At 33.1% G+C, this 23440-nt stretch overlaps 1 protein-coding gene across 1 annotated transcript in view; it reads right to left on the bottom strand.

Annotated features, from left to right (window-relative positions):
• The window catches only part of Neto (Neuropilin and tolloid-like), a 96760-nt gene that overhangs the window by 33639 nt on the left and 39681 nt on the right, over nt 1-23440 (bottom strand). Inside the window, exons 2-4 of the mRNA XM_088233482.1 lie at nt 9173-9258; nt 5517-5691; nt 200-360 (exon numbers count right to left, since the gene is read on the bottom strand). Coding sequence (XP_088089608.1) covers nt 200-360; nt 5517-5691; nt 9173-9258 — 422 coding nt within the window. The remainder of the gene's footprint in view (nt 1-199; nt 361-5516; nt 5692-9172; nt 9259-23440) is intronic.

Here is a 23440-nt window from a genome sequence, read left to right as displayed (position 1 = left end):
ACACAAAAGTTGTTTGCTTCAAATGCCCACAACAAATAAACTAATCGATGAATTTGGGTGACATTTTAACAGCTGCCGTTTGACCGATCGCGATTTGGAAAAAATAAATCTTTTGTGCTGCCATCTAGCGCTAGGTAGCTTCATTATCAATCCGCCCTCGTATGTTTAATTATAGAATTGCAAAGCATCTTTCACTTACCCTTTTATCTTTATCCACTGTTATGATCCACATACAATCTAAAGGTATCCCATATTCCACAGTGTGTCGAATCCTCTCAGGGTCAATATCACTTTTGTTTATGTAGCCTTCATTTCCCCCAATCTCGATACGGCAAACTTCCGCTTCTGGCTGGTAGTATGCTGAAAAAAGAAAACAAAAACAACCCTAAAGATCTCTCTTTTTATTTAAAAATTGTCTTACTGCAAACAATTTTACTATGTTTTTATTTATTTTTTATACGTCATACACTTTTACAATTCGAAATAAAATATCATGATGAGTTCAGTTATACAAAAATAAAAGCTTTAAGAGAAGTATATATGTATATCAGAATACAAATTATATAAAAAAGTCGGTATATTATCAACATAAAATGAGTTAACCGCAGATCATTTGCTTATGAATTTATTTATTCATTTATTTTTGCACCACAACAGGCCAGGAGGCCTAATTACAGTGGTGAATTACATCACAGAACACCCAGGCTTGAGAAAAATCACATTTTATTTTTTTTTGTGTGGCAGTGATTTGCTAATGAATGTTGATAAATCGGAAGTGATGGTTTTTGAAAGCGATGAAAATATAACTAAATGTGAGATCAGTGTGAACGGAGATATTCTGAATCAGGTAGAAGAATTTGTGTACCTGGGAAGTATGTTTACTAGGGATGGAAAGACCGAGAAAGATATTGAAAGGAGGGTGAGTGCCGGGAACAGGGTGAACGGTGCACTGAAATCTAATTGGGAAAAAAAAAGTTTATCGCAGGAGGCTAAACTAGCAGTTTACAACGGAGATCTAATGCCAACTCTAATGTATGGGAGCGAAGTATGGAATAGGAAAAATGATGATGAAAGTAGGTTGAATGCTGTCGAAATGCAATCCCTCAGGCGAATGTGTGGTAAAACGATGTATGATAGGTGCACATATGTCGAGATCCGTGAACTGTGTAAGGCTGAGACATGCATTATCGAGAGAATCAAGAAAGGGGTGCTGCATTGGTTTGGACATGTAGAACAATTGGACAGTGAAAGAACGGCTGAAAGGATCTCCGATGCAAATGTTGTGGATGCAGAAAACGAGGAAGACCGAGAAAGACATGGCACGATCAAGTCCATCAAATACTTGAAGATGGACCTGTCAAAAGTAGGAATAATCGGCGTGCGTGCATGAAAAGATGTATGAATGTAGAGGAAGCGAGGTATGGATGCTAAGATATAGTGATATGGCGTTCTATCCTCTCTGCCTACCCCTACGGGGAGACGGCGTGATGGTTTGCAGATCATTAGCCTAAGTAGATTTTGCAAATTAATCGCTAATCGTTACCATAGAACATCATACTTAAAACCCTTAAAACCCACTTGTTCTCTAAATCATTTGAATAAATCCGTAGCACGTGACAACAAAATAAATTATTTTAATTAAATTACAAATTTAAAAGCTTCAATTAAATTAACTTAACAATAGAATCACCATGTAAAGCGCCCTTGAGGTATTTTATTACGAAAATGGCGCTACATAAGTTATCCACAATAAATAAATAAATAAATAAATAAATCATAGATATTTATGAAGAGATGATTTGACGTCACAGAGACTAGAGTTGAAAATGTCGACATGAGAGTTCATTCATTCCTAGTCTGTGTACACGCGGTATAGATGAGTTACAAAAATAGTTGGTTTGAGAAGGGTGACAATAATATAGACTATTTTGTCTACTTCTACGTGTTGGTATGTTGATATTGATTGAATCCAAGAGTTCGCAACATTCGAATTTCGAATAAATGATTTTATATGAAAATGTTAAGTCTGTTATTATAAACTCAAAGAATTTTACAAAGACAAGTAGTTATTTATTATATAAATAAAACACGAGTGATACTTTAATCCACAAATTTGGAATATCCAGTGACCGGTTTCATCGCCTCAACAAATGCTTAAACTCATTAAAATAGCATTATATCAATTCATTAGTTAACCCAAAGAAAATTTGTTGATAATGATCCTTAAGATAAAAATAACTTTATTTAATTTACTTACATATAACTTTGAATTATGTATCCTTACCTCTGTTCTGTATAAATACATTCAACTTTTTAATAAAGATACCAGTCTCGAAGATGTCGCGAAAGCGATGAAACCGGTCACTGGATATTCCAAATTTGTGGATTAAAGTAACACTCGTGTTTTATTTATATAATAAATTACAATGAACTTCCATCAAGAATTTCCACTTACAAACTTAAATGTTTTAGACAAGTAGTTAATTTATTCAATAGGAATGTGCATGCTTACAGGGCACTGCAAATTAAACAAAAAACTTTTCGATACTTCTAAATGTAGGTTCTGCAGTAAAGATGAGGAAACACCTATTTACATTCAATGTACATGTGATGCTTTACATTATAACCTTTTATCAGCCTTATCTTCGGAGACCACTGATTTAACTTGAGGATGTTAAGGAGCTCGCTCCCTACCTAATAGCTTGATACTTTATGGATCTGGACTTGAAGAGGAAGGTTTAGCGAAATGAGAACTCTCGCCTTCCACACAGTGGCCGGGTTTTTGTTGCAACTTGATGGGCTGACTGGCTGGCGTTGCATCCTATGGTCTCCTCATAGACGACATTCCTTTGTAGTTCATTACTTTATGGTAGGGACGATGTAAATGCACTGCAGAACGATGCCCTCCGATTTCATGTGCAATACTCATAGAGTTGCATTTTACGAATGTATTGGATTCGATTAAAAATGATGAAATTGCATCGTCGGTCATAAATCTACTTAAGGTGAACTAATTTAACACGTGTGTGTCATTGATTATGGACTATGGACCCTACAGATCTTAACAGGTCGCAGTGATGTCATGAGCTTGCATAGCACTGAGACCCACCTCTAAGAATAAATATATGAATAAGACCGTGTTTAGGTGCTAAGTTTGGGTGAAGACCCAGTATTGTGGAGTATACCGCGATCATCAGTACGGCGCAACAGGCGGAAAAGGCACATATGTATCTTCTCTGAGGCCACCCGAGCATCTTCGGGCTATGGGCTGTTGGAAGACAGCGGCATCAGGCAGGACGTCGTGTCGAGGATGGCATCGGAGGAACAAAAGTCAACGGTGGCATCCTAATTCCTAGTTAGCAAGAGGGGTCTAGGCATCAGGAGACTTCTTCTTCTACTTCAGCCTTCTGTCCTCCACTGCTGGATATAGGTATTTTCCATTTTTCTCGGTCGGTTGCTACTTGCAGCCAATTTTTACCCCCTACAGCAGCTACGTCGTCGGACCATCTTTTTTGAGGTCTTCCGGCGCCTCGCTTATTCTTTCAAAGTCTCTCTCTTAAAATTTTAGGGGTCCATCTCATGGGGTCCTGTCTCGCAGGAGACTACATGCCGTAAAACAGAAAACAAACAACAACTCTGCTCGTCAGACGTAGGCTGAGGACTTAGAGTGCTGACCCCAAGTAAATGGGACATACATCCAGGAGAAAGAACAACATGAATAATAATTCTATATCACCATCTGAACAACTTTCTGCTAGTTGGTAGTATTTTAAAAAATAAATTTATTTTCGGAATCTCTAAGTTCAGTCATATCACTCCACTACTTCGGGAACCACAATGGCTACGTTTTCCACAGAAGGTCGAATACAAACTCTGTTGGCTTATGTATAAGTCACTGCACAACTCTGCTCCGGAATATCTAAGGGAACTATGCATTCCAGATGAACTAGCTGACAGGCGTCTCACGCTTAGATCAGCTACGTCTACGGCGAGAGGAAAAGTTATTATACCTCTAGAGCAGAGGTGCGAGGCTGTGAAAGTGAAGTGATGTTTCGGAAAAAAACTTAGAACCCACTTGTTCTCTAAATCTTTTGAATAAATCCGTAGCACGTGACAACAAAATAAATTGTTTTAATTTAATTACAAATTTAAAAGCTTCAATTAAATTAATTAATCACTATGTAAAGCGCCCTTGAGGTATTTTATTACGAAAATGGCGCTATATAAGTTATCCATAATAATAATAATAAATTTGTTATGTAAAAAGAAGCTATTAATTCCGCCATTACATCTATTAAAATGTACCTAATGTTGCTCTAGGCTTAATTCTCTTATGATGAACAGAATGTGTACTAATCCTCGAGAAAAGTAATTAACTTTCTTACAAACTTCTCAAATAATCCAATGTTCATTATCTTGTTAATTTGACTCCGTTTTACATTTCATATGAATTAAGCTCTTCATTTGAATTTACATAAGCGTTTTGTTACTTTTAGGAGTTTATATAATATATATTTTATACAAGAAAGGAAAGGATATTCCATTAAGAGCCGTCTTTTAAAATAAACAGTATTAATTATAATTTAAATTTGCATCTTTTTTATTTTAATATGGCACCACTTTACTTTTTAAAAAAACATGTCATAATAAAATTATGTTTTTATTATGAAAGTGGTATTATTTACGTATAACATTCATTTAAGAAACTCAGTGTTTCAACCTCCTATTAAATATATATTTTTATTGTTCTTTGTTGAATCTTTTCTTTCGTTTCTTTCTTATTTTTATGTAAATACATATTTAATATCTTAATTTTAATGGGTACATTTAATTTAAATTTGATTTATTTTTTTCGATTATATATTTTTTTTCTGTCTATTTTACTAATACTATTTATCACTAAAGCATCTAAAACAAAATAATAAAATACAATATTTTGAGTTTGTCCAAACGTTTGCAGGCAAAATACTGGATTTCACCCACGAGGGAGTCATTAAGATCAACGAATTACAACAGTGATGAAGAACACTTACGAGAAGTAAATATGGAAGTCTAGACACTTACAGGGCTTATGACCTGTCTTTGGCTGGTTTAAGCGGCCACTTTACACACTGTGTAACATTCACCATTTTTCCTATGTTTCAACGTTCATATTTCTTCAAATTTTCAATTTGTTGATTTTAGTGAAGTTAAAGAGCTGAAACTACACACTACACATAACAAATAAAGAAAAATAAATTTTTTTTTTTGCTCTACAAGACATAGTGTTTGCTTTTAGGTTACATATTTTATTTTATTTTATTGCCACCCTTCAAAATGGAATGTCAAATAGTCGATTTTCGACACCTCCTTCTGATCGCGTTCAATCGAGTGAATACAGATGCAAAAATTAGTAGAATTTTTCACGAACACAGTTTCCTTCTCTGTTGCAAGAAATTGGGTCAAAGGAGGAAATCCAGCCGGTCTACAAACATTTGGACACACTCATAATATTGTGGAAAATATATTAAACTTACATGTAGTGGGTCTCGGAATAAATTCATAAACGGCAGTGAACCCGCCATATTCGATATTGTCGTCAGAGTGAAAATGAAGCCATAAATATCTGCCCTGTGACGTCACCAAGGGTGGGAAGTCCTTTCCGCAAAATTGGCCAATCAGGGGTGAGTACCCGTGCGCCCCGTCTCTCACCTGTAACAGAAAGCGAGACTAGCGAGACGCTTCTTTCAGTGCAGTAACGAAGTGAAGAAAATCATCTTTACTTTGTATTTGACGTCCATGTATACAGCGGAACTATGGAACAATTATACGCAAGCAACGCGGAAAAAAACAAGTGTCACGTTTAAAAATTCATACAGGCAATTATTCGGATTGCCTAGTTACTGCAGTGCCTCCGAAATGTTCACAGCTGGACGGGTAAACACCTTCGCTGCCTTACTTCGCCAAAGAGCCTGGAGCCTATGGGGACGCCTGAAAAGCTCTAATAACGCGTTTCTCCAAGCCACTGCAGGGTGGATCCATTCACCGTTGTTCGAGCGATGGCGGGATATGCTAAGACCACCATAAGTGCTGCAAATATAACATTTTGTTTTATGTTTACGTTTACGTTTACGTTTACGTTTACGTTTACGTTTACGTTCGTGTTCGTGTTCGTGTTCGTGTTCGTGTTCGTGTTCGTGTTCGTGTTCGTGTTCGTGTTCGTGTTCGTGTTCGTGTTCGTGTTCGTGTTCGTGTTCGTGTTCGTGTTCGTGTTCGTGTTCGTGTTCGTGTTCGTGTTCGTGTTCGTGTTCGTGTTCGTGTTCGTGTTCGTGTTCGTGTTCGTGTTCGTGTTCGTGTTCGTGTTCGTGTTCGTGTTCGTGTTCGTGTTCGTTTATGTTTATGTGGTTGAATTGTCTCTGCACCATGTAGCCATTATTCTGGTATAAAAAAAAAGAACCCCTATTTTTATTTTTTATTTTATTCAGAAAACATACAGTCATACATAATAAGTATTGAAAACAACATTATTTTACATAAAAAGACTAATTAAGTTTTCATAAATTATGCAAAAGATATGAACATTAAATGTGATAAAAAACAAAAAAAGAATCTCAAGTGAGAAAAGCATAATTGTTGGCATTTTCGTTTTCCATGGAGGTAATAAATAAAAATACCGAATGTACACTCCGAGCCATACACGCACACACATGAACGCACATATAAAACATACACAAACATTTACATTACATGCGGCACCATCCCAAATAATCGACCCCATGAAGAAATTTTTTGTACGGGCAGTTAAAAATGTCTACATTAATACTGAGTCCATTATAATTTCTACAGGTACGTCTAATGATTGAATTCGAGGTATAATTGAACGTAGTTATGCAGAAAGCAGCCAGCTATAGAAAAGTGAAACTGAGAGAATAGCACCTTTGTGAAAAGAGTGAATAAACAAATCTACACAACAGTTGGAATGTTTTTGACTTTAACAAATGATAACCAAGGAATATATTAGTTTTTTTTGCATTACAAACAAAAATTGAATTATGTTTTCAACCAGTTTTAATGATTTTTAAAATTCGTTAAGATTTTCTAGTGCTGTGGGTGTTTTCTGCAAATTGAGAAATGCTGTTTTTGAGATGGACACCATTTTCAGAAGGTGATTAAAACAATTTTTGTATGAAAGCGGCCTGGCTGTTTTTGGCAGAACATATAATTGACCTCACTGCACCCGAAAACATAAATATCTCATTTTTTCAAAATTTTGGACTGGCTGCTTTCTGCATAACTACGTTTAATTGTTTTTACAAGTTGGCACATAAATCATATCTATATCACATATTTTCTGGACAGTTAATATACCGTACTTTTCGAACCATAAAACGCCCTTTTTTGATGTAAAAATTCAATCAACAATTAGAGTTGTCTTATCGTCCAAAACATTTTTTTTCTTAAAATTGATAGATACATTTTGAGGTGTGTCTTATGGTCCGATGCGTCTTATCATCTGTAAAATACGGTAGTTAGAACTACTTTTGGGAAAAATTAAAATGAAATACCGTAAAACGGGGCTATTTGAGAAAAAAAAATACATAAACACCTGTCTTGTTCTTATTTTACAAATTCTGCACATTAAATATATTTTTTAATGTAGGCATAGATGGTGTTTATTGTTAAATTCAAACAAATATTCATTAAGTTTTCATATTTAAGAGAAAAAAAAAGTTTTGCAGGCGTTTCCAAATAACCGCTAGGTGGGGCGGGGCTATTTGGGATTGCTAAATTATTTAAATAAACAATGAACTGTAACTGCTTTTAAATTCAAGTGTTCTCTCAACCAAAGCTAAAATATCCTAATATTGGGTTATTTGGAACCTGAACACAATAAAACGTGTGACCAGAATGCAAACCGGTGATGCAGAATGTGTAGGGGATAAAAATAATGACTAAAATATTTTTTGGTAAAAAGTCATTTTTTAGTCATGTATACACCATAGCGTCATTGTAAGTTTTTAAACGAGAATGGAAACTTCATTTTTCTTCACCTCCCAGGAAAATCAAGCATATAAAATCCCGTGGGTATGCTTTTCATTGCAGATTTTGCAAATCTAAAGATAAAAAGCGCACTAATATTATTATGTAGTATTATCATACTTACTCAAAACAGACAGTCAGATCCGAAAGAAAGTTGGACAGTCACAAAATTGAAAATTTCACAGATATATTTTTGAAACTCTTTAGACGGTTTATAACTTCTCGATACAGCTCGTCGCGTATCAATGTAAAAAAAGCATAGACAGTATTATAATATGGCTGCGTTTGCTAAAGTTTGCGTTCGCGCATTTGAGTGTTAGAACAAAAAAAATTTTTTTTTGTTATTTCCAAATAGCCCCGCATTTTCTAAATAGCCCCGTTTTACGGTACTACTAAAGAAAAAAAAAGATTTTAGACTTGATATATCTTTATACAATAATTCGTTGTAATGTTGATTCTACATTTAGTTTAGAAAATGTACCCCGAATGACCCCAGTCGGCGATTGAGATCGTACACAACATTTTATCTTCCAACCTTCAATAATAATATGGCGCACTTTAATGCATTATCACGTATGTTAAGATTGTATTATAATGTGGAAAGTCATGCTGATATTGATATCTTTAACGATACATTCAATAATTATAGGAAAATTGTAACGCAATTTATAAAATCAAATAGTCACTTATGTAACAATGAAAGCATCCACCCCTTTCCCAAAACGGTTCATAAAGACTTGAGTCTTTATGTTATTTCAATATCAATTTTTAAAAAACTAATTAAGCGAAAATTTAATACTTCTTTACAATCAAACCGCGGAAATAACAAAATAAAGAAACTTTAAAAGCTTTCATTGTACCCCTCACTGCAGTATTGTCAATTTGCGATCAATCAAATACACATGGTCAGTCACTTATGTTAAGGTAAAACAATTTGTAAAAACTTTTATAACCATTATCGAATTCAATTAAGCTGGCCAATTTAAAAAAATCTGGGTATTATAGACCTTTTTTCTCTATTTGTGCATGCTGTATTCACACATTATTGATAAACAATATTCAAAGTAACAATTTGTTATTATTATTACAATGTCAAATGTATTGTTTATTGTTTGTGAACCATAATAAATAAAATAAAACAAAAAGAGCTTACCTCTAAAAAATCAAATCGGCAGTCTTCTGAAGGTTCGATGTTGAATTGATCACGAAAATCTAGTCTGATTAGTTGTCCCGGGCGAGCTAAAAAATAAAAAAACACATTTATTTAATTGTACGGTTCATTTCCATTTTATTTATTTACACACATTTTTTATTTTGATATTTATTTGACACATTGTAGACTGCATTGCTTTACGGACTGTTCAACCCATTACGTAATGCAGACTGTTAACAAAAATAGAAGTTAATAATTAGAAAGCAGATAGCTGAACTGCCGATATGTACAGAAAATTAGATTTAAATTATCCGCAGAAGCTGTATTCAGCAAGCGAATTGACCTATTAATCGGTGAATTCTGACTTGCATAAGTGTGCGTGGTTCTGTGTGTGTAAACAGTGCATGAGATCTCGCTCCAGTGCAATTATTGGGGACATACAAACTGATCTCGTTCAGTATATTTGATATATGGGTAAACTTTCAGAAATCAGCTTATAGAAATGTTTCCCAAGAAAAAAATGACGACAAGATTCGAGGGTGTTGTAATACAGCAACCCTGCTAGAAATAATGATGGCTACAAGAATGAATAATTGTTATTTTCTTTAAGATACAAACAAGTATCGCAAAAATCGCTTTTGAAACATATATATTTCAAGGATGTGGTTTGATTTAGAAGGGTCACAAATTATGGAGCATGTACATTACATGCGTTCATTAAAAAATATAAAATCTCATTTAAATAATTTAAATAATCAATTAAATTATGTATATATAAAAAGAACAAGCAGGTGTTCATCATATTATCTTAAGCGGATGTTAAAAAAAATACAAGTATCTTGTTACGAATAACTTCCTCAGAGACGTGAAAAATATCAATGTCCAAAGCAATATTGTTGAACAAAAAGGTAGCCCTTCTAACAGGCTTAACCTTTGGCATGCACAACCAGATATGTGGTTGTGACTGCCAATGGTGAAATTATTGAGTAATTTGTTGTAAAATAATGAAAGGGAATACATGATTGATTAATTTGTTGTAAAATAATTAAGGGGGATACGTTATTGATTAATTTGTTGTAAAATAATGAAGAAGAATTCGTTTATATATACATATAATATTATTTTAAAATAAATTAGTCAAACATGCATTTTCCTTATTTGTTTTATCCTTTATTTTCTCGATTGGACGCGAACAGAAATAGGTGTCGAAAATGCCCATTCTCGACTTGGAATTTAAAAAAATAATATGTGTAACGTAAAAGTAAATACAAAATCATTTAGAGCAGAAAACTTTCTTTCGAATGACATATAACCTTTACTTTAATATTAATACAAAAAAAGACTCAGATTATGTGTAACAAATCCTGTCCTGACCCTGATCAGCCTCTCTATAATAATGGACAAAGGATTAAGAAAGTTGACACCTTTGAATATTTGGGAGTTCACATAACTGAGGATGCAAGCATGCATAAAGAGATCGCAACCCGCCTAGGAATTGCTGGAGCAATTTTTAACATGATGCGTGTTATCTGGAACTCCAGTCTTTACTCGGTCAAAACGAAATGCCGATTATTCAACTCTTGTAAAATGCCAGTACTCCTACATGGGTGCGAATCTTAAGCACCTTACCAAAGCTCAGAACACCAAACTTCTGAGTTTTGAGAGTAAGTGCTTGAGAAGAATATGAGGTATAAGGTGGTTCGTTTTTTAACTAACATTGAAGTCCGAAAACGGACGCAGCAGACTCCTATAACGAGCGTCTTGAGGATGCGGCAGTGGACCTGGCTTTGACACGTGAAGCGCATGCCTCAGGAGAACCCAAACCAAAATTGCCACTTCCTGCGGGCTCACGACGATCAATGACGATCTTTAGCCTTTTCTCGGCGGAATTAAGGGGCGCTGGATTGACGTGGGAAGAGGCAAAAATGCTGGCTGGCGATAGGGTCTCCTGGAGGCAACTGGTGATGTCCACATGCTCCACTTAGGAGCGGATGTGGAAAAGAAGAAAGAACTTCACCAACAAGCCACAAAAAGTGGCTTTGTGAGGTTTTTGTATTTTTAAGGTTTATTTATTTTATAAGTATCTTAATTTATATTCATGTGTACTATTACAATTAAATAAATAAAAACACGTAGGTATTAAAAAAAACACATGAATATAATACACAAATTACAATACGTCAGTAATGAGTCAATCGTTTTAATGAAATTTTATCGACTTCTCGTGGTTTTAAATCTTCTCCTTATGTTGCTTTTTCAAATTTTAAAGATTACTTGCTATACTTGTTATTCCTTCTTTATTTTTTCTTTTTTCTCTGCTGCATTGGCATGTTTTTAAACTTTTAAACTACTTTTAATTACCTATATTATATATGTTAATAAAATCAATATATGGCTGCTCTTACTATAATATGTCATTAATTTTGAAGATGTTTTTAAAATTGACCTAAATTTATCGTCTTATATTTCACTTAAAGATTCTTCTCATCGTTTCTTTGAATCCCTTAAAATAAATGTGTATATTTATGTTTTTCCTTTCAAAAAAAATTTTTTTACTATTTTATTTTATTTTAACATCTGAGCATGTTTTTCATTCTTTATTTCCATTCTTAATTTTTAATTACTCTTACAAATTTTCTTCATTTTTAATATTATTTCCATTTGTAAATACTCACTACAAACTACAAACTTTAAATATCTTTTTTCACTTAAATTTTAATTTTCAAACAACTTTCATTTATGTTTTTCTTTTTCCTTCTCTTTTTTATACTTTCATAATTAACCTTGCATATAATTCCTTTTTAATATGGAAACTTCACTGGTCCATTAGAATTAAGTCTAATTGTTTAAAATATTTAACTCTGTAACTGTACAGTATGTTTCCTGAATAAAAGAAAAATAAACAAAATAAATAAATAAAAATAATAATAAAAATATAAATAAATATTAGGCGCCAGCTCTTTAAAACCACCTTGCCCTTTTTTGCAAAAGACTTTAGGGCTTTATGTATATCTGATATCGTGAATTTTGGTTTTGCGAATCCTTTCTGCGGCTGTATTCACTGCAGACCCCATAAAGCACCACGATAAAGATATTTTCGATGGGCTGATTCGATAAATACTCTCGATTCCGAAGCGGCTGTGGAAAAGAAGAAGAGGAAGATAACCCGTACCATTTTGTCTTTCTCTTGGAGCACATTTTTAAATTGGGAAAAAAATGGACACGACTTATGTTAATACATAATTGATAATTTTTAAATTTTATAAAAGACAGTAAGCCGCGTATAGTAAAAAATAGAATCAAAAATCTTGATCTGTTTTTAATAAATAAATAAAATAATAAAAAAAATAAAAATACAAAGCCGGATATTGTAAAACAGCAAATAAAAAAAACTTGTGATGTATTTTCGAACAGAAGTTTTTATCTCTATTGTAATAAATCACCGAAGCCTTCGATATAATCGCGCGATAAGGGTTGTAATAATTTATTCAAAATTTCCGCCACAAAACCACGGATTACTATATACTAGGGCCCGAGTTGCAAAGAGACGATAAGAGATTTATCGACGGTGTAAATTTGATGTTTTTACACGAAAATTATATATTTATTATAATAGTTGGAAACTCGTTTTTTGTCTGTTTTTTTGTTTGAAATAAAGTGCATCCGTGTTTAAGCGGTTGAAGCATATAGATCTTCACTTGACAAAGAATCATCATTCAAGATAAGTTTAAACTTATAATATTAGAAATCAAACACTGATTTGAGTCTACTGAACACTTTATTTTATTTTTACAAATATAAAAAATATGTAAACAAAAACTTCGTGACAATTGTTTCGCCTTGTTAGGGCATTTTCAAACGAATGTGAAGATTAGATGGATTGAATGTCCTTATATAGTTATATAATTCAAGGTACTGAAGTAGAAAATAAAAATAATATTATGAACCATAGCATGTACATTAATCATAATTGAGGGAAAAACCAATGGTTAAGGGCGAGGCTAAGTGTTTAATAGGTAATGGGGAATTTAGGTATTTATATTTAAATTTCGGGAAAAATATAACAAAGTAAGTATTTATTGACATAAATGTATGTATTGTATTATAAGTTTAAATATGGAGTTCTACAAAATAAACACCAAATCAATCAATCAATCAATTCAAGATAAGTGTTTTCGATTAGATGACAACGCTCAGTAGCTCAATCACAAATAATTATCGACGTGATTAAAAGGCATGCCAAGCATTTAAGCGATCACAATGAACAAAAATGAACATGCGTAAGTTATTGCAGTCATAAATCAACGCATGTGTAATCTCTAAGTCGACGCTCGTGTCGGTTTGATTTTGTTTTCCTCGTATTCACGTGAACTGTATTTATTTAAATACAGTTCACTGACGAAAAATTGGCGTTTACAATAATAAATAATAAAATATATTGCTTATATTTGAAGCACTAACTTTGTGGTTATTCATTATAATAAAATAAATAAAACAACTTTGTTTTTAACCACTAATTTTTATTTTTCACCGACCGGTCTCAAAGCAAACAAGCTTCTTTGTCAAGGTTTACGTAGTTAATTCAACAATGTTTGGGTATGTCCAAATGCTTGCAGACTGGCTGGATCTCCTCCCTGGGGAGCTATTCATATTTAAATTTATTTCAACAGAGAGGCTAGCCCTGTAAATGCCTAGACTTCCATATTCCCTTCTCAAAAAGGTTTTCCCTCTCTTTTGAAATAAATTTGAAAATTAATAACTCCCTAAGGAGGAAATCCAGCAAGTCTGTAAGCATTTGGACATACTCAACATTGTTGAAAATTATAAAGACTCATTTTTGTGAAAATCACTTAAAAGGCGATCTACAATAATTAAATATCCCAGCACGTCTTGCAGCTGCAGAGCGCATGGGCGGTAAGAAATCCTGCCCCCATTTACACAATTTTAAAATTGACAAATTAATTTATGTCCAATTTCCGTAACACTGAACTTCCTGAGTCATGAGGGCCACCCCCGTCCCGTGGGACGTTTTGTTCCGGCCAGCGAAATGCGGAGTTTTGATTATACCAATACTCGTTTAAAACTATATACATGGAACGTGTGTGTGATTTATTGAGGTTTTTTTTTATATTCCCTGGATAAATTATATTATCAGCGAGTCAATTTTAACCCCTCCACCCTGGTGATGTGTAGCTAGTAGGGGAAGGGTGTACAAAATGAAATGAAAATTGATTGGTAACATATTTGGTAAAAATTCTCTTTGGTTCAAAATGTACACTATTTTTTAACATGTTATCACTGTTGTTGTAGGAAAAAATACAAATCTATCAAATAAAAATACAAAAATAAAAACATACGTCAAAAAAACGTTTTGCCCCACCGGGTGTACAAATGACATACGATATAAACTTGGATGGGATGATTATTCAACACTTTTTAAAAACAGAATTGATAAGTTTTTTTTATGAATATTAAAGAATTAAAATATTAAATGCACACTCCATACACAAATATCTTATTTTTTTATTTAATTTTAGCCCGAGTCGTTAGCAATACCCAATAGTTTTACATGTTTTCAGCAGTTAGATTTGAAATATTATCATCTTTGAATTAAATTATTGTTAATTAAAGCCAACCTATAAATATTTCATTTTTCCCCTTTTAAATCTCCTATTTTATTAATGTGTAGGGACTACACGGCACCGTAACTCGAGGGTGTTTTAAGGACAGTAAGGGAAAGGTTAATAATAATAATAATTTTAATAATAAATGTTCCGCAACTAAAATACAAAATAATAAAATTCATTTCCTTGGAAGAAATTCAAAATAAAATCAACCAATCGAATAACCCCACCTCTATCCCCCCTCCCTCTTAACTGCCGACCAATTCTTCAACATAACATTTAATATTTTTTAACTAAGCTTAGTGCATGTTTAGACATGGTGGTGTTGGCATCTCTATAAATCTGCATGTGATTTATGTATTTTTTTAATACCATATATATACTATGGTGATGGTGAAGCTGGAGGTGTATTTAAGTATTTGAATGTTGGTGTAGTGAGTGTTCTGACGAAGAGACGGGTACATCTCAAAACCGGTAGAATAAAAAAGTCGGGAAGTGGTTATATACATATACTTATATTAATTATTTAAAGTTCATACAGTAGACACTATTTATAAAATAAATTCCATTGTAAAAATTTATAAAGAAGAAAAAGTAAAAGAGCGCCCCTGCTATTTACCCTACATAATATGCGGCCTGTATAACTGTATGGATATTATTATACTTGATAGTAGGTGTTAAGATGTAAAGTTGTACCTTTAAATTAGACTCAGCGGATTAACTGCAGCCTTTAATGGTGACATAAAGCTTACACAGGGTGTTGAAAAGAGAATTAGTGAAATTTAATGCAGAAAGCACAAACATTATGATAATGTAATAAAGTTCTCCGAGACATAAATAGGAGACAGACCAGTGGTCTCATAAATCGATTTAACTATTATTACTGGAGAAATAAAAGGCTAATTGCTAATTGAAAGAGTTTAAACATGTATTGAGAGACAATAGGCTTTTGACAAGGTGTGTTTAAACATTTTGGTCGCCAAACTATCAAATCTAGGAATAAGTGGTCCCATGATTAAATGGTTTCAAAGCTACTTGACTGATAGAACACTATCGGTAAAAATTTGTAACACTTTATCCCAATATTTCTCTGCTACTAGTGGTGTTCCTCAGGGTTCCCATCTGGGCCCAATACTGTTCATCATCTTTGTTAATTATATAATGGATGTATTTGATGATGTGGAAATATTGCTGTTTGCCGATGACATGAAGATTTTTAAAGTTATTAATTCCGTAAATGATTGTGTGACTCTGCAACGTAATTTAGATAAAATGTTCCAGTGGTGCTCCACCAATAAACTTTAATTAAATATAAAAAAATGCCACATAATGAGATTTTTTAGAATAAAAACCCCAATTTTATTTGATTATTTGATGGGTAATATGCAATTAGGCTCAACTTCTGAGGTGCGCGACCTGAGTATCGTTTTTGATAAAAAATTATCATTTAACACATAAATAATATTACTAGTAAATCTCTAAAAATGTTAGGCTTCATTTTACTAAGGAATTCAAAAACATAGGCACTTTGAAGTTGATGTATACTTCATAAGTGAGAAGCCAGTTAGAGTATAACTCTACAATATGGACTCCTCACTACAACTGTCACCAAAATTCTCTTGAAAGAGTCCAAAAAAAATTCTTACGGGATATAAGTTTTAAACTTAGAATCAGTCATGAATTTTTTAAAACTTAACGATAGAAGGAAAATTATAGACAATTTAAATTTATTCAAAATTGTAAATTCAATATGGGGTTGCCCTGAACTGTTATCTTTCATCAACTTCAGGGTGCCTGGAAGAATGAATAGACAGGTGCCACCATTTTGTAGCAACAATTCACGGACAGTGTATACTTGTAATGCAGTATTAAATAGACTTTATGAACTCGGCAATATTCCCACGTATCTGATATATTTAGTGTAGGGTATTGTTCCTATAGAACAAACCTTTAGAACTTTTCTGAAGGTCATAAGCCCTGTAGATGCCTAGACTTCTATATTACCTTTTCTTAAATGTTCTTCATCTCTGTTGTAATATGTTAATATAAACAGCTCCCCAGGGAGTTGAATCCAGTCCTTGTCTACAAAAATTTGGACAAACTCAAAATATTGTTGAGAAATGAAGAACATTTTCTATAACGGAATATAGAAGATGAGGCATTTACAGGGCTTATGACCTGTCGTTGGCTACCACCATTCTGCATATGTTTAAACATCAAACGTAACGACTAATTAAAAGTATTGTTTATGATTAAATGCCAAATCTAAAAATAATTAATATTCAAATATTGAATTTAAGTAGGTATTTTAACCGCTCCGGTCCTCTTTTTGTGAGGTTTCTCGAAGTCAACAAGCCTCAGATTTTTGAAGCTCTCAGAGAGAACGTCCGTCAAGAATGCGAGAACCCATCCCCAGAAGTTCTAGAGAGACAGGTGCCGGGCGCAGTTGGTTAGACGGCCAACTGTGAAACTGGCGTCGCGGGTTCGATTCCCGCCAGTTGCAAGAAAAAAATCCAAGAAATATTTTTTTCTTAATTGGTCTGGGTGTTGTGGTGTATTTTTCATCACCTCCTTCCACATCCCCTCTATCCCACCTGCTGAGAAGCCTCAAAATAGAGGCTTAGCGGGTTGTTTCTTTAAAAACAAGAGGTTATGGAAAATACCAAAAATGGGGGCCGCATGGTCATCAATTCTGGCGGCGGCCACTTGGCCGATATTATTTTCTCGACTTGAAAAAACATCGCGTTACAACTTTTGCGCCATTTGGATTTATGTGCCCAGTCCAAATAGCCAGTGACAAGTCATAGGGCCTGTAAATGGCTAGAAATCTCTGGAGCTACCTTTTTGCCAAACGTTCATATTCGCTGATCAAAGGTATTTCTCTGTTTCCACAGATACAAACAAAGCTAAAAAATATTCTCTTGTCTGGTTTCGATGCTTTGTTTGAATTTATCCCAATTTCAAAGAGACTTACAAAAGTATTAGATAAAAGTCTCAGGGATCTGCCTAAAGTGAAAAGTTTCCAATCCGGATTTCGTAAATATTTTGCTCTCAAAGTTTGATATTGTTAATAATTAATTTCACTTAAAATATTCAATAAGCCCATATTTTACGTTACCGGGAGAAACTAAGATCAGGGCTAAGTGGGGTTTTTTTGGATGCTGTTTTTTTTGCTCCTACGAGACGTATTCAATAAGTCGGTAGTCAGATGGCAGAAGGGACTATCTGTAATTTTCAAAAATGTTCAGGAGAGCTGAAATATGTCTCAATTTCAAGACTTTGATCCACAAACTAAAATATTTTAGTATTGTTTTATAATAATAAATTACCATTCTAAATGACACTGATTTTTAAATTTTTTTTGGTGCGTGTAATTACTGAAATATTAATTAAAACTTTTGAAAACTAAAACTTAGACAAAAATACAGATGGTCCCTTCTGCCATCTGACTACCGAAGTACAGTGTTTTGCGAATTTTTTATTTTTTTTGAAAGAAAGAAATATTTGCGTTCTTATGATTTACCCAAATATCTCATTTTGAGAGCCATTTTCAACGGCATGTAAATAACTCACTATCAGAAAACGGAATCAAGTTGGGGTAGAGTGGGATTCGAACCACGGACCTTTGAGCCGTGAGTCCGTGACACAAGCCACAGGACCACAACCCGATTAATTAATGGAATAAAATTCCTTGTAATCACATCATAAATGTGACTATGTAATAAAAAAATACAGAGCTAAAACAAATTAAAAAGTCATAAGGAAGTTAAAAAATTGAATCAGTAGAAAACTAAAAATATATATAAACTCCTTACTATTTTGCAAATGGAATATATTGTATTCTTTTTTATTGTAAACGCCGATTTTTCGCGAGTGGACTGTTTTTATTTTTTATGAAAACAAAAAACAAACCGACACGAGCGTTGACTTGGAGATTACACACGCCTTGACTTATGACTGCGATATCTTAATTCTTTGAATCCCTTAAAATAAATATGTGTTTATGTTTTTCCTTTTTTAAAAAAAATGTTATTATTATTTTATTTTATTTTTACATCTAAGCATGTTTTTCATTCTTTATTTCCATTCTTAATTCTTAATTATTCTTACAAATTTTCTTCATTTTTAATATTATTTCCATTTGTAAATACTCACTACAAACTACAAACCTTAAAATATATTTTTTTCACTTAAATTTTAATTTTTAAACAACTTTCATTTATGTTTTTCTTTTTCCTTCTCTTTTTTATACTTTCATAATTAACCTTACATTTAATTGCTTTTTAATATGGAAACTTCACTGGTCCATTAGAATTAAGTCCAATTGTGAAAAATATTAAACTTTGTAACTGTACTGTATGTTTCCTGAATAAAAGAAAATAAAAAAAATAAAAAAAAATAAAATCTTAAGCATGATCATTATTGTTCATTGTGATCGCTCAAATGCTTAGCATGTTTTTGAGCACGTCGATAGTTATTTGTGATTGAGCTACTGCTCGTCGGTAATGTCCTAACAAGAAAAAAGCGTGACATTTATTTATTTTTTAAAGTAAAAATAAATCCAATAAAAGTGTATTAAAAGTTGTAATCGTTTAAACTTTATACATATCCCGAAACTGGCACTCAATCTAAGGCTAGAACTCTATAATAGCATATCTAAAGCATATAAGGGAAGATATGTGATGTAGAATGTCCCTAGGTTTTAGATTTATATCCTGCTGAGAGCAGTTATTACGAGCCACACGTTGGGCGGGTGGGTAATACCAGTATTATATTATAATGAAGTTAGAAACACATGGAAATTGGAAAATGATCACCTAATAATAATGAACTTATATCAAAGTTGAACAATGAAATGGCTTCACGTTTGCTGTTGGTAAAATCGGTGTAAGGAAAGTGCCGGAACATGAATTATTTATTTTTTTATTTTATTTATTTCGAATACAAACAGATGTACAGGTTAAATGAATATTTTTTTAATAAAACTTTATAAAATGTATACATAGTAGGGCCCGCCATCCAATTATATGTATTCACTAAATAATACTGTAATAAAGTGACGACGGCTTGAAGTTTAAACTATATGAATAGTAAATATACTATATATTAAAATCAGATAAATATGGACAAAACAAGGAGATAGTGGAAAGGAAAAGAAGGAAATTGATAAGGAGCGGTAAAGGATGATTAAAGGAAAGTGAGAGTGGAAATTTGCATTTGATTTAATGATTAAATGAATTATGAATGAAGAGCATGAATCAAGCCTATTAATTCTCTTCTGTACATATTGTATGGAATGTTAAATATATCAAGACTATTAAATTTTTTGTTAAATGTTTCACATATACGAGGGATTGTAGAATGTTTCCGATGATTAGTTTTAAATTTACGAATATAGAAAATATCAGAGAGTCTAGTTGGCCTGGAGGGGACACGGTAAGCAAGTAGATTAATGAGTTCCGAGGAATCGAATTTATTAATGAAAATTTTATAAAGCAGGATCTGATCAAACATATCTCTTCTGAGTGCTAATGAATCAAGGTTATAAAATTTTAATGAAGCTAAATAATTTGGAAAATGCAAATGAAATTTGTATTCTAGTTTTTTCAGGTTTTTTTTTGAACACTCTAGATTCTTTTAATATTTAATTTATAAACAGGAGACCAGATAGCAGTGCAATATTAAATTTTATTAATTAATTAAATAAGAAGAATTTGTGTATCTGGGAAGCATGTTTTCAAGAGATGGAAGAGTAGCATATTTTTAAGAGAGGAAGAGTTAAACTACTGGGAGTCATCCTTAATTCTGACCTTTCTCTTGACGCTCAAATGAGCTGAACGATAAGTTCATGCTTTCACCAGCTGAAACAGATTAAATGCATACGCAATAATTTGCCGGTTGATGCCGCCCGTCAATTAATAAATGCGTTTGTAGTGTCTAGAGTCGATTATTGTAATGGTATCTACGCAGGTCTACCAATGGATAAAATGACTCGCTTACAGTCTGTATTAAATGCCGCAGCGAGACTTATTTTTGGAATCTCTAAGTTCTGTCATATTACTCCACTACTTCGGGAATTACACTGGCTACGTTTACCACAGAGGGTGGAATACAAACTATGTTGGCTTATGTATAAGTCACTGCACAACTCTGCTCCGGAATATCTAAGGGAACTCTGCATTCCAGATGAACTAGCTGACAGACGTCTTACGCTTAGATCAGCTATATCAACGACGAAAGGAAAAGTTATTATACCTCTACACAAACAGCGCACTAAATTTGGCGAACGCGCATTTGCGGTCGCAGGCCCTACGGCATGGAATGCTCTCCCAGCAGAGGTCCAAAACTGTGATAGTGAAGTGATGTTTCGAAAAAAACTTAAAACCCACTTGTTCTCTTAATCATTTGAATGAATTCTTAGCATGTGGTGACAAAGTACATTATTTTTCTCAAATTAAAAAGTTAAAATTGAGTTTATATCTTTATATAATTACTTTGTAAAGCGCTCTTGAGGTATTATATTACGAAAATGGCGATATATAAGTTCTTCATATTATTATTATTATTATTAAAAAGATGTTGAAAGAAGAGTGAATGCGGGCAATAAAATGAACGGAGCACTAAGCACAGTAATTGCTAAAAAAATATGTCAATCGAAGCCAAACTGGCAATGCACAATGCAGTTTTAGTCCCAACACTTATGTTCGGAAGTGAAACATGGAGCAGAGTGAGGTTGAAAGCCGAGTGAACGCGGTTGGAATGCGATCTCTTAGACGAATGTATGAGAAATCAATGTATGACAAGGTTACGAATGATGAAATCAGGCAAGAGTGTAAATCTGAGACAAGTATAATTGATAATATTAAGAAAGGGTCTCTGAGATGGTTTGGTCACGTAGAACGAATGGACGACGAAAGAATGGTAAAACAAGTATATATTATTGCGGGTAAGTGCGGGTATTATCCTTGGCTCTACCCTACCGAGATTCTCCAGGGTATGCTTGGCTACAGTTTAGTTTAGAGACTAGAAGGAATGTGTATTTGACTACACATTTTTATCGATCGTTGCGCGGTATGATAGATAATTCTGAGATTATGATGAGCATTGGTTTGTACGTTCCTAATAATTACCTAAGATAGCGTCAGCATAGATTGTTTTATATTCCGATATACAGGACCAAACTGCCTGTTAGGGCTACCGCTATGCCGAACAACATCGCTCTGAATATTGATCTGTTCCATGTATCCGAAGGGGTTTTCGGAGCAGGATTCTCCTACTACTTTGACACGAGTCTCTTTCATGTATTTTTTCTTTTTTGTAATATGTACGTATTAAATATACGTTTGTAATGTATATGTTATATAAACTGTAACGGGAGACGAAGACGACCAAGGAAGACGTGGCATGATCAGATAAACCAAAATCTTAAGTCTGGTCATGTCAAAAGCAGGCAGAACCGTAGGGCGTGTATGACAAGATGTATGAATGTGGAAGAAGCTAGGTATATATGCCAGGATAGACGTGTGCGGCGGTCCATTCTTTTTGCCTACCTCTACGGGGAAATGGCGTGACGGTAGTAGTAGTAGGAGCCACGCATCACGGCGAAATTTATCAGATTTGATATTTCTGTACAACATCTTTAACGACAGAATTGGCTGTCCCGATTTACTTCCCTAATAAATTTATATGTTACATTATGCCGTACAAGGCAAGGCATACGCTCTTGGCTCAAATTGAGAAATATAAAACAAATGCGGCAAAGAATTTACCAATTAACCGAGCAATACGTGGGTACTAACTATGCACGACACTCTCCGATTCCGCGTTTACATTCCTTAGCCAACAAATTTACTTGTGAAATAGACATTTTTAATACGACAATTATTAATTTTAAAACGTTCTTAAATGCACTGTTTGAAGCAAATTATTAATGTCGTAATAGAACTTTCTTTTTCATACAATTCTTTCTCCGTTTTTGATGTGTATTATTATTATCTTATCTCTTTCTGATATTAATTTATCAAATATTTTTGTGTACCGTATATTATATTATTTTCACACATATACTTACTGTTAACTAATTTTCATTATTTGTTTTTAAGATTAATTTGTTAATAACATTTTTTTTATACGTATATATGTGTGTATATATATTTAGAATTCTTAACAAGTTATTTACAATTTGTTTTTTAATTTTAACATTGTTCTTATATTCATATTTTTAATCTTTTTTTTTTTATGCAAAGTTTCGCTTTTTATTTTGCATTGCAGTTTGCTTTTTATTGTTTCTACATGTATATAAAATCTTTTTTTATTTCTTTTAATGTGTTGTGTATTTATAAAATTATTACTTTCTTTGTTTGTAGTTACCTGTATTTTTATTTTTATACTTATAAGTATATGAAAATGTATTTATTTTTTTGTTTGAATTCTTTACAAGTTACTTACAATTTGCTTTTTAATTCAATTACTTTTATTATATCCATATAAAATTATTTTTTTCTTTTTACTATGTAAAGTTTCACTTTTTATTTTGCATGGCAGTATGCTTCTTATTGTTTCTAAATGTATTGTTTATCTTTTAAATTTTTACGCACTATGTTTGTACTTAACTGTATATTTTTTGTAAATGCCCCTTGGGCGT

This window comes from Micrasema longulum, unplaced genomic scaffold (genome assembly GCF_059751315.1).
Source record: "Micrasema longulum isolate JH-2025_06_02 unplaced genomic scaffold, ASM5975131v1 h1tg001111l, whole genome shotgun sequence".
NCBI classification, from domain to species: domain Eukaryota; kingdom Metazoa; phylum Arthropoda; class Insecta; order Trichoptera; family Brachycentridae; genus Micrasema; species Micrasema longulum.
Note: the sequence above shows the minus strand (reverse complement) of the source record. Positions and strands in the feature narration are given on the sequence as shown.